Source organism: Rhipicephalus microplus, chromosome 8 (genome assembly GCF_043290135.1).
Source record: "Rhipicephalus microplus isolate Deutch F79 chromosome 8, USDA_Rmic, whole genome shotgun sequence".
NCBI classification, from domain to species: Eukaryota; Metazoa; Arthropoda; class Arachnida; order Ixodida; family Ixodidae; genus Rhipicephalus; species Rhipicephalus microplus.
In genome coordinates this window covers 57293109-57308734 of record NC_134707.1, presented here as the reverse complement: position 1 = coordinate 57308734, position 15626 = coordinate 57293109, and the positions used below count along the sequence as shown (strand labels likewise).

Genomic DNA, 15626 nt, shown 5'->3' with positions numbered 1-15626 from the left:
AGAGACACCAGTGTGTACAGTAAAATGCATACGAGGTACCCTGCTTATGAGAGGCAGCTCAAATAAGACAGAATGGCTGCCTGGAGCATGCCTCTTGTAAAGGGGTTTACTTCAAAATGAAATTGCAAGAAAAGGTTGCAGAGGACCCCTAAGCAGATTCTACATTAAGCTCTAAAAAAATTGAAAGGACATTTGAAAGTGAATAAACCACAATGTGCTTCATTGGAAACAACGAAGCACTTCGCTGTGGCTTCTTACGCATTGGTAGTACCCATCGGCAGTGGACCACTCCTGAAGCAGAGTGGTCCAGCAGCGCACCACTCTGCTTCAGGAGTGGTCCGCTGCCATCGGGTGTGACATGCAGAAATATGTATGCCACATTCGATATAGTTTGTTGTATCCATATAATTTCTCTCATTAATACAGGTATGAAATGGTTGAAATTGGCTTGACCCCATCCAGTAATCGATTCTTTTTGGGTTCACTATATAAGGATTTGACCATAGTGTTGGCAGTCATTTTCGTTTTGGCACGCTGTCTGTTTTGGTGCTGCTTGACCTAACGAGGGCGCTGTAGGTATAAGTATAAATAAATAAACAAATAAGTAAACAACAAAGGGCGTTACGATTTCTGTGAAACTTTCGGCAGTCTGTTATACCTGAACAGTGCCACTTTGTCTTCCGTTGGGCGTACATTGGTCAGAAGGGGCACACTATGAATGCCACATCGACGAAACATGATTCGGGGACTGTAGCTTTCTTGTGTGTACCCTTTCAACAAGTTAGACGGTTGCGGTGGCGTAACGTGGCCGTGCATTTGTATGCTGATGCTATTTCAGAAGCCATCACATCCTCCACATCCTCCACCAGCGAGTCCTCCGCCGCTGCCAGAGTTCCCGCACCGGCCACGACCGGTTCAGGTTCGGGAGTGCCTTCCTGCAGACCTGCCTAGGTTCCTTGTCTCCTGTGTTGCGCCGCGGGTGAGTTTGTATTTTCTCACAAATCTGGTTGGCATCGTGGGTGTGATCACACGCACACAAAAAAAGAAGTACAAAAACGAGGCCCCAATAGATGGTTGGTAACATGCATTTTGTATAACTGACGCTCTCTCGATTGCAGGCTTTTGATGCCCCGCCGCGGTGGTCTAGTGGCTAAGGTACTCGGCTGCTGACCCGCTGGTCGCGGGTTCGATTCCCGGCTGCGGCGGCTGCATTTCCGATGGAGGCGGAAATGTCATAGGCCCGTGTGCTCAAATTTGGGTGTACGTTAAAGAACCCCAGGTGGTCGAAATTTCCGGAGCCCTCCACTACGGCGTCTCTCATAATCATATGGTGGTTTTGGGATTTTAAGCCCCAAAAATGAAAATGCAGGCTTTTGATAAGACTGTCTCGTCTATTATTGAGGTTATCGAGGTGACTTAACATTTCATGCTCCCACATTTCATTGTTGCCTGGCTAAAATGCATGTCTGTCGTTGCTTGTAGCAACTGCAGTGTCAAGCTGCTAAGCGCATGGAAGACATTTAATTACTGATGTGGGGGTAGAAAAGAGATGGAAGAGAGCATCCTGCAATTGGATAGAGAGATGGAAGAGTACTTGAGGCATACACACATTCAGCTTTGCTCGCCCCCATTTCCTCGAAAGGGCGCAGGTTCCCAAGTTGTTAGCTCGGCTGTGTTGCACTTGCACGCATGCCAAATTAAGATTTGCTGTCACCTTCACTCTGACGTTCAATATGAGGGGCACCTAAAGTAACATTTGATTGTTACATGCTGTAAAATAACGTCCCACTTGCGCTAGCAGCACGGCGGCTCGCCGTCAGCCCTTTGCCATTCTCGAGCTGCCGTGAACGAGCGGTCTTTGTCGTTCGGAGAATGGGTCCTAGACCCATTTTCACAACAATCTCGGGCAGCCGCGGAGTGACTGAGGAGCTGCATTGTCGTGTTGCGTTGTCTGCGTTTCCCACGAGACGCTTCAACATGCTTGCTTTTGGCCCCCATGGTTTTTCACACTGAATGTGCAGCTGTGGTACGTGTTGTTGCCAGGCATGGTTCTAGTAGTCAATAGAGTGTATAGTCTGTCAGGCATTCCGCTCTATGCAAAAGCGGATAAAGTTTCCTAGAGGTGGCACCACAGCAAGTGGCGCCAGCTATGGAAGATTAAAAAAAACAAAACAAAGAAACTCATGATCTACGTCCTCATATATCGAAAGGGCCCATTGCCACTCGCTAAGCCTATAGCATCAATTGTTTGAGTATGACTCTCGAAAACAGGTACGAATTGAGACGAATACTTTGCTGTTGAAGCTTAAGGACAGGAATCTAAAGCAAAATTACAAAGCACAGTCAGATCAGCATTTTCACGCTACATAGCACACGACAGTCACTTGATAGATTCGGGGCGGATGGCAACCACATTTAGTATAGTGGAACCACGTTTTACGGAGGTGCACGCTATCGCCTTGCCAGCGAAGCTTGGACAGCGCTTGCGGGGCCGGCAGGCATTCTATGGTACCGTGTCGTTACGGCAGGCTTGTCACTAGTGCGAGAAGGCTATAAGAGTAAGTTTTTGTGCCGCAATGCCAGAAAGGTCCTCTTCTGGAGACCCCACTCCTCTTCCACCCCTCAGTTGCTGTTGAACATAAAGAATTTATTGATTGATTTATTCATCTATTGGGTTCATGCAGGTGACGGCCGAGCCCTCGAACATCGAGTGCCTGTCCAACCGCGCCCTCTGGTGGTGGAAAGGGGTGCAGGCGTGTGGCAGCGCCGAAGCTCAGCGGTGGTGGCGGACCGGCTCAATAAGCCCCGAACCCCCAGCGCCGGGATTCGAGCCCCGGGACCCGCCAGAAGGGGGCATTGCGTCTGCGAGACCGTTCCATGGATGGTCGCACATATCAATACCGGGTGAGTGACGGTTTACCAAGTCTCTCTACATAGATATTAACATTGGCTTGTGCAGAGCGAAAAGAAACAGTCGTCATCAACTGGCATTCGCTCTATTCATCCTCTTTCTCTATCTCTGCCTCACTCTCTGAAGACGTGTACAGAATTGTCTGGCGTGGGATGCAATAACTCTGCCGAGTTAGAGAAATAGAAGAAACAGAGGGAAGAAAGAGAAAAAACAAAAACAAAGTGGAAACAAAATAATAGAGGACAGAAAAAAGACAAATACAAAACAACGAAGAAATTAAGAAAAAGAAAAAAAAAAGAATCAAACCTTGCCACCGCACTTCGCACTTTTAGGCTTGGCACCACTACTCTGAAGTGGCCTTTTTTATTTTTCTGAACCAACGAAGAAATTAAGAAAAAGAAAAAAAAAAGAATCAAACCTTGCCACCGCACTTCGCACTTTTAGGCTTGGCACCACTACTCTGAAGTGGCCTTTTTTATTTTTCTGAACTTCGAAGAAGTGTGGTTCAAGCACTGCGTTTTTCAGCACCATTTCTAGCATCTTGATTTCATATCCTTGTGTGACTACATTATCCTATTGTGCTTGCATCGGATTATAATATATTAATGCATCATGTTTTGTATATAGAGTTTCTTTTTATGGTAGTGCTTTTTGTTTAGTAAGGTTTTTTTGTTAATAACGATATGTGAAGTACTTACGCCGTCATTTATTTGTGCGCACCTCTTCATCGGCCACTCAACTCCTGAACCCATTTTGATGATTTAATGAGATGCTGGACTGGACGGGTAAGCCATGCTGGCTAACGATCCGTGTTATTTGGTAGCCACGTATCTTGTAGTCGTTCACAACGAAAGTTGACTCGACTTGAGAGAAAGGAAAAGATGTTCAGCCTGCACAAAACACGTAGTGCAGTCACAGTGAAAGCTGGGGAAGCAGCCTCTCTAGAACCTGTCGTAAACTCTCTTGGGGCAGTTACGGCAGGTACAGTTGTGAAACACCCACTACGCCATGAATCGTCATAATTTTGCAAAGTATGAAAGTACTCACTATACCATCATCGATTTTTGTGGATAGAAGCGAGGTACCCGCTGCACAGCTGTAAGGCTAAGGCACTATGTGGAATTTCTTGATACGACGACTGATGACGATTAAGAGTTAAGGCTCGGCCTTTGTACACTCAAACCTCGTTATAACGTAATGAGATATAACAAAATAATGGATATGATAAAGTAAATGAAGTACCCCTTCAAAGCTCCATTGAGAACCATGCCTTTTAAACATCGTTGTAACAAAGTAAAATTTACCGGTAAATGTATATAAGAGCTAAATTAGTCTATCAATTAGCCTATTAAGAAATGACCATTTTGTGTTAAGTATAACGTTTTCTGTGGTGTTTGACACTCGTTCGACGTGACTCTTTCAAAACTCCCGCGCCGAGCTTACAACCACGTCACGCGCGGCCGAGAGAGCCGGCCTCCTTCCACAGCCAGCGGAGAGGATTGAGGAAACGCTCAGTCAGTCACATGACTGAGAAGCGGCTCCGCGGTGCAAAGCGATTTCCCTTTCACTTGAATGGACACTAAAGTCAAATTACAATTTACATCAAAGTGAAAGCTCTATGTATGACAACAATTAAAACGACAATATTGTTACCACATGTGTAATTTAGGTATGTGCACCTCTGTAGCGGGGAACATGGTGGTAGCAGAAGAAGAGGACGTTCGGTTCGTGGCAAGAGCTCGCTGCTTCGCGTTCACTGCGGTATACCGTCGAGTCGACCGTTACGTCTGCTTCGAATAAACCCCTCGTAGGCGTAACAGAGTGGTGGAGGTGCTGGGTACGACACGTCGACGTACCACGGAGCCACAGCTGTTCGGAGTTCGCCGGAGCCGTCGTCTTGCCGGTCTGCCGCCGACAACAGTCGTCATGACCCAGAGCGAAGGTCAGGAATCAACCGCCCACCGACCTTGCGGCTACTATTCGGGCAATTGTGCGTGAAGAGCTGCAGCGACAAGGTGGTAGGGTCGACGAAACCATTCCTCATCCACCTACCAATCCACCCTACTACACGGCGGCACCATCAGCTACTTTGCCTCACGGTATGTGTGGCAGACATCAGCGAAATTGGAAATCCGAGGCCACGTCGTGACTCATTCACGGCCGACCAGCGATATGGCCAACGCCTTGGGCGCGGCCCCGCCACACAGAGGTGGGCAGCCCCCGCTCAGCAAGCTCGTCACCGACCCTTCACAGCTGAGCGGTCTCAGCATTGGTTCAGCGAGCGTCCTCTACCAATCTGCTACAACTGTGGCTTCGAAGGACACATTGCCAGGTATTGCAACTACCGGCAGCCGCCAAGGTACGACCGATCGCCGAGATTTAACCGTTCAGGCCTTACCCGAGCACCGAGATTCCCGGGAAGCGCGTCTTACGAGATCCAAGGACCGCTACGAAACCAATCTCCGGCCTCTGACCGCAGTGTGACACCACCACCTGCCCCTCGTGCCAACCGATCACCGTCTCCTCGGCGCCGCCACTCCTCGCCTCTTACGGAAAACTAGCCGGCGCGGCCGTTGGAGGTGAGGTCGCCGGACATTCCTCGATTTCAACAGATATACCTCCGTTAGCTTCCATGCTTAGAAATAAGGTTCGAGTGCTTATCGATGGTGTACCGACGATGGCGTTGGTGGACACAGGTGCAAGCGTGTCAGTGATGAGTTTAGTTTTCACCCGCCTTCTTGGACGAAAGGTTATGTTTCGTTGGGATCGTCCTGATACGTTTCGTGGAGTGAGCGGAGAGGTGTTACAACCTGTTGGTGTCTGCACTGTGACTGTTAGTTTGGCATGCCAGAACTTCGTCGCGGAGTTTGCTGTTCTCCCTCATACTACGCACGACGTCATTCTGGGACTCGATTTCTTGAAGCTATGTGGGGCTACTGTTGATTGCCGCACAGGACAAATTACAGTAGATTCTGATATCCCAGTTTCGTTTATGGAAAACTCGCCCTCTCAAGAAAGTGCTCTTTGCGTGTCTGTGGACACAACTGTGCCGCCATTGTCTGCAAAATGTGTCCCTGTTGCCTGTTCACCTGCAAGCGAGAAAACGTTTGACGCAACTGTGGAGCCCGTGCATCTCAGTTGCATAAAGAAGACAGTTTTAATACCCTACTGTACATTATCGGTTGCGCAAGGGCATACTGGTTTATGGGCGATTAACTGCTCTAATGAACCTACAGTGCTGCCGAAGGGTCTGAAACTTGCAGAGATTCGTGAACACCAAGTATTGTCGCTTGCCACCCTCGCAGAAAGCAATGATTCCCCGGATAAGACCCGTTGCGATAATCTGCACGCCAGGGACGCCACCATTATGGCTATGATTGATAAGTCACTCAGCACCAAGGAACGTAATGAACTGGCGAGTATTCTGCGCAAACATGCTGGTATTTTTGATTTCGCACAGCAAGATTCACCGTCATTCCCTGCTTCTCGTATAAAGCACCGAATCGACACGACATCTCACACACCTCTCCGACAGAAACCATATCGTGTATCACCTTCCGAACGCGCAGTGATCAATGAACAGGTTTGCGAGATGCTCAAGCAAAATGTAATTCAAGAATCATGTAGTCCGTGGGCCGCTCCAGTAATTCTAGTGAAGAAGAAAGATGGGACATGGCGATTTTGTGTTGATTACCGCCGTCTCAACGCCATCACTAAAAAAGACGTATATCCACTCCCGCGGATTGATGATGCTATCGACTGTCTATCATCGGCCTCTTACTTTTCGTCTGTGGATCTGAGGTCAGGCTACTGGCAGATTCCAATGCACGAGGAAGACAAGGAGAAGACGGCATTTGTTACAACAGACGGACTATTTGAATTCAATGTGATGCCGTTCGGACTCTGCAACGCGCCCGCAACTTTTGAGCGATTTATGGACAACATTCTACGTGGATTGAAGTGGGAAGTGTGTATGTGTTACTTGGACGACGTTGTAATTTTTGGGCGCACCTTTTGTGAGCACAACACACGCCTTGGTCTCGTACTGGACTGTCTAAGCAAAGCACGCTTGGTGCTGAACTCAAAGAAATGTCGTTTTGGAGAGCGCCAAACACTCGTCCTTGGACACTTAGTAAACAAAGAAGGCATAAGACCGGATCCCGCCAAGACGGCCGCAGTGGAGGCATTTAAGCAGCCAAGCTCGCTGAAAGAACTGCGAAGCTTTTTGGGGCTTTGTTCATACTTTCGCCGATTCATTCCTGGCTTTGCCAATATCGCATACCCGCTCACGTGTCTGCTTCAGAAAGGTGCGCAGTTTGACTGGACCCCGGAATGCGAGTCTGCTTTTTCGGAGTTGAAGTTTCTTTTGACGTCCCATCCGATTCTTCGCCACTTCAATCCTCTCGCTCCCACTGAGATTCACACACACGCCAGTGGTATTGGTGTAGGTGCTGTCCTGGTTCAACGCTTGGATAATCAAGAACACGTCGTAGCGTATGCAAGTCGCTCGCTCAGCAAGTCCGAGCGTAACTACACTGTCACAGAGCAAGAATGCCTTGCAGTAGTCTTTGCAGTGCAGCGCTTCCGGTCCTACCTGTACGGACGCCCCTTTACCGTCGTGACAGACCATCATTCTCTCTGCTGGTTGGTCAACCTGCGTGACCCATCTGGTCGGCTGGCGCGCTGGGCATTTCGTCTACAAGAATATGACTTCACGGTTTCCTATAAAAGCGGCCGACGTCACGCTGACGCAGATTGTCTTTCGCGACTGCCGCTTCCAACGATTGAATGCGACGCGGACACCTTCGATACCTACATTGCATCACTCGACCACCCATTTCCCGATAACAAGACCTTTAAGGATGAGCAACAAAGGGACAGCACCGTACAACAGCTTCTTGCGACCAAACCAAAATCATCGCCTACGCGCTTCTGCATCCGAGACGGGCTAGTGTACAAAAAGAGCTACACCAACACCGGCTCACGATATCTTCTGGTTGTTCCGAAGAGTCTTCGCGTTTATGTTTTGCAGGCTATGCATGATGACCCAACATCCGGTCATCTAGGCACAGCGAAAACTCTGTGCCGTCTTCAAGAAAGATTCTACTGGCCCAAAATGCGCCAGACGACGGAACAATACGTGTCTAGCTGTAACGAGTGTCAACGTCATAAGCGCCCAACAAGTGCTCCTTTAGGGCGATTACATCCGGTGCCACCCCCTAGAGCTCCATTCGAACAAGTCGGGATTGACCTCCTTGGACCCTTTCCCCGGTCGTCTGATGGAAATCGCTGGATAGTCGTTTGCCCCGACCATTTAACACGGTACTGCGAGACAGCTGCCATACCATCGGCAACTGCAGCCGATGTGTCTTCCTTCATGCTACGTTTTGTAATTCTTCGACATGGACCTCCCAAAATCGTAATCAGTGACCGTGGCCGACAATTCACAGCAGACGTGATGGAAGAGATGCTTCGTGTCTGTGCTTCAAGGTTTCGGCACTCTACGCCATACCATCCCCAAACGAACGGTCTAACTGAACGAACGAACAGAACTCTCTCGAACATGCTGTCTATGTATGTTGCATCCGATCACAAGGACTGGGACAGTATTCTACCCTTTATCACGTATGCATTCAACACCGCTCATCATGAAACTACCGGCTACAGTCCTTTCTTTCTTCTATATGCTCGACCACCTCGTCATACCCTGAATACCATCTTCCCGTGTTTGGACCACCGTGATCCCTGCATATCCGAGATCATCTGTCGGGCAGAAGAAGCTAGACGCCTTGCTTATTTGCGCACTCTTGCTTCGCAAGATCGCTCGAAGGCACATTTTGACCGCCGACGCCGACACGTGACGTACAATCGCGGCGACCTAGTGTTGCTGTGGACACCAACTAGAAAACGCGGTTTGAGCGAGAAACTGCTAGCGCACTATGCGGGACCTTATCTTGTTGCAGACCGTATCAGTGATTTAGTTTACCGCATAGCGCGTCTCCATTCAAACGGCCGACGGTCTGCAAAAACTGAACTTGTCCATGTTGCACGTTTGAAGCGCTTTATTCCTCGAGAGACTGTTTGACTCGCCCAGTGGGCTTCGTCTGCGCGGAGGGAAGTGTTACCACATGTGTAATTTAGGTATGTGCACCTGTGTAGCGGGGAACATGGTGGTAGCAGAAGAAGAGGACGTTCGGTTCGTGGCAAGAGCTCGCTGCTTCGCGTTCACTGCGGTATACCGTCGAGTCGACCGTTACGTCTGCTTCGAATAAACCCCTCGTAGGCGTAACAATATTATCAACAGTAGCGCCCTACTTACCGAGAAATTAAGGTAAATGCACAAGAACAGAAGCGCCGCAGTAGGACATTCTCAAAATGATCCCGATGAAATCAGACGGACTGCCTACAATGAATCACTTGTAATCGATCTAACTGCACTAAATAAGGAACCTTCCGTCCATCGAGAGACGCAATAAAATGTGTCTTGTTCGTTTCTGTTTGATTATGGAAAAAAGGCGTGCCGAACGTTACTATGGGGAATGGTGCGAGTGGTTAAAAATTCGATTTTCGCGTGGTTACACGGGACAGGTGGTGCCATCTAGCAGGGCGCAGTTGAAACAAAAAACTTCAGCACTGTCGAAGCCAATGGCAGGAAATTGATAAATGGCTGTTGTCGCTGCTGTGGCTCCCGCTGCTTTCAGTCTGCGGCTACTAGCGCAGTAAAGCTCGGCAACGTTGTGCACGGCAACAGTGACGTGAAACGGTCCGGTGAGTCTGCTTCTTGAGGCGGGCAATTTTAAGTGCGCTAACTCGATGCGGACCACTAAAACGTCATTTTATTTCAAAGTAGGTCCTTCCTTGGCACAAAAGCAACACTATGAGGTTTCTGGACCGACATTTCAACAATCGTTGACTTAATAGTTGCCTTTAGTGTCCCTTTAAGAACACACGATGGGGAAGCTACAGAAGACTTAGATTTATTCACAAATCAGAGGGCATCCGTCATTAATTGAAGTAATCGGTGATGCGCGTCTGCACACGTTTGCCTTGCAGCGAGTCAATCAATTTCGCACGCAGTTTGCAAAGTGTAGTAGCGCACGGCTAAGTCCAGAGCCAACACTCTCGAAGGACGACGAAAACGACTGCATCTCCTCTGCTACCCTCTGCACTGAGAAAGGAGGAGTGTCTCCACGCAGAGAGAGGCAGATCGGCATTAGAGAGAGAGTCAACTTTCTACGACAGCTTTTTTTTTTTCCCCTGTCTCTTTGTGCGTGGCCTTGAAAGGAGAAGGGTCGCTACGTGCAGAGACAGAAAAAGGGGGAAGCATGGCACAGGCACGTCGCAGATCGGCATTTGAGAGAGGGCAAACAATCTGCCACAGTCTTTTCTTTCCTTTTCTTCTTTTCCTTCTTCGCGCGCAGCCTTGAAAGGTGCCGCCGCAGGATTGGGCATGGTGCTGAGAGCATTTTTGGAGCGCGGTATGTTCGAATTAACCGCCGCAAGTGCTTGCGCGTTCGAATTACAGGGCGTTTTCGCTCATTAGAATACACATAGCTTTGATGGGACCACAGCGCGAGTTTGAACTAAGCGTGTTCGAATTAATGAGATTCGACAGTGTTTATTTTCTGTCGCACGCGTGGTCGCGTAGCAGTACATTGTGCCGTGAGGCGGTTTCCTTCTTTGCATGCTTATAGGTGTGCGTCCACCTGAGCACACATTGCCACAAACTGTTACAATGGATATAACGAATTAAGTGTGGCTCCCCTTCAACTTCGTTATAATGAGGTTTGAGTTTAAATGAATGAGAAGCTTTAAACTGCATGCTCGTTATGCTATTTGCATCATGTGACACCTGGTTGTTATACACTCGATCCTCGATCTAACGAACCCAGATATAACGAAGTAAATGAGGAATAGCTCTGTCGTAGATACAGTGCTATACAGTATATGTTTATAACAAATTTTCACATAAAACGAACTATTTCCGTGGCAGGTGTAACTTTGTTACGTTGAGGTTTGAGTGTATTACCGTATTTACTCGAAAATAGGTCGGGCACGAATATAAGTCGACCGCTACTACTTGTAGTGTTCTAGGAAAGGAAAAAAAAAAATATCTGAATATAAGTCGACCGTTGTTTATTTTTTAAATTCAGAAACGGAAAAATCGAAACGTAGCACACCTTTATTTACATAACTCAGCACCCTAATCGCTGCCGGGGCCGTCATCTTGTCAGATGTGCAACATGTCATCAGATTCTTCGCAAGCATCCGCGACTTCTCAAAAGACGTCCTCTTTGCTGCCACAACTGCCAATTGCTGGGTGCGAAAGGCACAACGCCGACATTTGCACGCAAACAGACGGTCCCGCTGCTTTCGCTAACCCTTGATCAACATCTAATTTACACAGAACTTGCCCTGCACGGCACGATTGCTCGAGACTTCGGTAAAAAGTACAGTATCACTTGGCACTTAAAGTCATCTGTGTAGCTGTGGCGACGTGACATTGTTGCAACAGCACACAACACAATGGTGGAGGTGTTGGTTAGAAGGAGGCGCCTAATTTCTGCAGCCCGGTAGGGAGCACAGGGCAGCGCCTAAAGCAAATGCAAACCGTCACTGTCGTCACCCCATTACGCTATCGTACAATGAACAAAGCCAGAAGCGGCGACGCGAGGCCTCTGGCTAGTGTCAGTGCGGCCGCGCGCCGGAAGGCAGTACCAGAAACATGGCTAGCAGGCTAGGGACTTCACGGCCAATACCTAAGGAAATCGTGGGTTTCATATCAAACATGGCGGAGCAGCTGCATTTCACGAAAGTAATATGCGGCTATAGCATAAATAACTTTTTTTACCAATTACTTATGTAGTCGGAAAGGAGGAAGGGGGTCTTTATTTAAGATTTTATGGTATATATTGTTACGTTTGAAAGAGACTGGTAGTTGTTGAAAGGGGCCGTTTTTTAGGTCGTGAGGGGCAGCTCAGAAGCGGCCGACTGGTTAAAGATCCTCCTGATCCTCTTCTTTCTCTCTCGCTCTGGGCGACCAGTGCGTTCACCGTATACGCTTCTTTTTCTTCGTGCATGTACGCAACATTCCTCTCCGCGCAGACGAAGGCCGCCGGACGAGTCAGTCGAGTTGTCGTGCCGTGTACAGTTTCAGGCGCGCAACACGAACCACTTGAGTTTTGGCAGCTCGTCGACCACTCGCCGTGAGACGAGCTATTACATAGTTGACCTCTGTAAGTCTGTCGACGATGACAAAAGGTCCATCGTAAGTGGCCAAAAACTTTTGGCATAACCCGCGCTTGCGCATCGGAGTCCACAACCACACCAGATCACCACGGCGATAAATCACTGGTCGATGGTGAATGTCATAGCGTGCCTTTGCTTTGTCTTGCGATGCCAATGTGCGTAGTCGAGCTATGCGACGCGCCTCTTCGGCGAGGCAGAGGGTCTCGGCGACAGTGACGTTGTCGTGGTCACAGAAAGGCAATATTGTGTCGATTGTGTGCCGGGGCGAACGTGCATAAAGCAAAAAGAAAGGGCTATAGCCTGTAATCTTATGCTTCGCGGTGTTGAACGCGTAAGTAATGAACGGGAGTACGTCATCCCAGTTCTTGTGGTCACATGAGACATACATAGACAACATGTTGATAATGGTGCGGTTGGTACGCTCTGTCAGCCCATTAGTTTGGGGGTGGTATGGTGTCGAGTGACGCAGGCGGGATTCACATAAACGGAGTAGCTCTTCCACGACATCCGCTGTGAATTGTCGTCCACGATCACTGATAATCAGGCGAGGTGGGCCATGTCGGAGGATGACGTACTGTAACAAAAACGACGAGACTTCACTGGCAGTTGCGGAGGGGACGGCTGCCGTCTCGCAGTAGCGTGTGTGGTAGTCGACGCAAACAATTATCCATCGGTTGCCCTTAGCCGATTTTGGGAAGGGGCCCAGAAAGTCAATCCCCACTTGTTCGAAAGGTGCGCTTGGAGTTGGCATCGGCTGTAGAAGACCAGCTGGACCAGTTGATGGACGATTGTGACGCTGACATTGCATGCAGCTTGCCACATAACTCTCAACAGACTTCTGCATACCAGGCCAATAAAAGCGCTCTTTAGTCCGGTGAAGCGTCCGCGCCAAACCTAAATGTCCAGATGTAGGGTCGTCGGGCATGACACTCATAATAACTGTTCGCAGGCTCTCCGGGACCACTAGAAGGAAACGTGCACCACTGCTGGAGAGGTTCCTTTTGAACAACAGTCCATCACGCATACAGAAACGGCGTGCACTAGTGGAAGCGGATGCAGCGGCGAATAGTGGTGCTAGTTTAGCATCTTTCCGTTGTTCTGCTCTGAAACTGGGATAGTCCGGGAACGTAGGCGACATAGACGCTACAAGCTGGTCAAGGTCATCGGATTCACAGTCTGTTGTGCTAAGTGGCATACGTGAAAGACAGTCCGCGTCAGCATGTCGACGACCACTCTTGTAAGCGACGGTAAAACTGTATTCTTGTAACCGGAGTGCTCAGCGCGCTAGGCGGCCACAAGGGTCACGAAGGTTGACAAGCCAACACAACGAGTGGTGGTCGGTTACGACTGTGAATGGGCGTTCGTACAGGTAAGACCTAAACCACTGAATTGCAAATAATACTGCCAGGCATTCTTGTTCCGTAACCGTGTAGTTTTGTTCCGGCCTGCTGAGGGAGCGACTTGCGTATGCGATGACGTGTTCGCGGTCGCCGTAACGTTGTACTAGGACGGCTCCAATACCTATGCCGCTAGCATCCGTATCAAGCTCTGTCGGAGCAGGACTGAAGTGCTGAAGGACGGGTCGTGACGTCAGCAAAAACTTCAATTGACGGAATGAAGAATCGCACTTTGAAGTCCACTCAAAGGTATTGTCCTTTTGTAAGAGGCATGTGAGAGGATACGCAACGTCGGCAAACTTCGGAATAAAGCGGCGGAAGTACGAACAAAGCCCCAGGAAACTACGAAGCTCCTTGACGAGCTCCTTGGCATTGAACGCCTCAACTGCTGCTGTCTTCTGGGGGTCAGGGCGGATGCCATCCTTGTCAACGAGATGCCCGAGCACAAGCGTCTGGCGGTCTCTGAAGTGGCATTTCTTCGAGTTTAAAATTAGGCCAGCGTTTCGGATGCAGTTCAAAACAGTATCCAAACGAGAGTTGTATTCACTGAACGTGCGGCCAAAGATGACGACATCGTCGAGGTAGCGCATGCAGATGTTCCGCTTCAAGCCACGCAGAATGGTGTCCATAAACCTCTCGAACGTGGCCAATGCATTGCACAGTCCAAATGGCATCACGTTGAATTCAAAGAGCCCATCAGGGGTTACAAAAGCAGTCTTTTTCCTGTCCTCTGGGTGCATCGGAATTTGCCAATAACCGGATCGTTAGTCTACGGAGGAAAAATAAGAGGCCGAATGTAAGCAGTCTATTGCGTCCTCTATACGGGGCAGCGGGTATATGTCCTTTTTAGTCACAGCATTCAATCGGCGATAGTCGACGCGAAATCTCCAAGATCCATCTTTCTTCTTAACAAGGATTACCGGTGCTGCCCACGGACTAGCTGACTCTTGTACTACTCCCTTTTGCATCATTTCCTGCACTTGGCCGTTGATAATTTGTCTTTCTGACGGAGAAACACGATATGGTTTTTGGCGAATCGGACTTTCCGCGCCAGTGTTGATGGTATGGCACGTTCGAGACAGGGGGATAGGGATTACTTTGCTTTTCTGCACAAAGTCAAATATCGAAACGTGCTTCAACAGCACATTCATTAAAGTTCGGCGCTCACTTGAGCTAAGCGACTTACTTATCGTTGCCATAAGCACCCCGTCCAAATTGTACAACCAGTTTCGTCACGTTCTTCCGGCACGTCTGTGAGCTCGACCACTGATAAGGTCGCGAGTTCTTTGCTGACCGAAGCTAATTTCAAACCATTGGGTAGTGTCACGGGCTCAGAGGAACAGTTTACAGTCCATAGGCCAGTTCTTCCGCCATCAATCGACACCACACAATGGGGAACCAACACATTCTTCTTCACGCAGTTTATGTGCATTGGTTCTACGCTTGCATCGAAGCTGTCAGAATCCACGCCGCAACAAACAACAGGAACACGTACGGTAGACAGCGCAGGTATGAACGTATCGCCACAGACACACAGCGTAGTTTGGTCATTCGCTGGAGTTTCTTCAGAACTTCTGAAGGCATCTGGCCACTCACAAGGACTTTCCCCGTGCGACAGTCTACAGTGGCACCACATTCTCGCAAAAAGTCCATGCCGAGAATGACATCATGTGTCGACCGAGGAATAATCGCAAACTCTGTCGTTATCATAAGGCCTCCCAAAAATACCTCAGCACTACACACACCAATAGGGCGCAATGGCTCACCACTCACTCCACAGAACGTCGAAGTTTCATCCCAGGTAAAAACAACTTTCCTCCCTAACACGTCTTTAAAGGAAGCACTCATCATGGAAATCGTTGCACCTGTGTCCACCAAGGCCATCACAGGCACATAATCCACCAAAACACGCACTTTGTTTTTAAACATACACACAGAAGGTATTTCTCTCAGTAGCACGTATTCAGCGACCTCACCCCCATTGGCCGCGCTGGCTAGTTTTCCGGTGGCGAAGAGGGCGCTTTGCGACGCAGCGGTGAAGAAGAACGATGAGTACGAGGTCGCGGTGG

The 15626-nt window shown here is 49.0% G+C and overlaps 1 protein-coding gene across 2 annotated transcripts in view; it reads left to right on the top strand.

Moving 5' to 3' along the window:
* The window catches only part of LOC142769057 (chromatin-remodeling ATPase INO80-like), a 126138-nt gene that overhangs the window by 44016 nt on the left and 66496 nt on the right, over positions 1–15626 (top strand). For both annotated transcript variants that reach the window (XM_075871893.1, XM_075871892.1), the window contains exons 23-24: positions 839–979; positions 2685–2904. In XM_075871893.1, coding sequence (XP_075728008.1) covers positions 839–979; positions 2685–2904 — 361 coding nt within the window. The remainder of the gene's footprint in view (positions 1–838; positions 980–2684; positions 2905–15626) is intronic.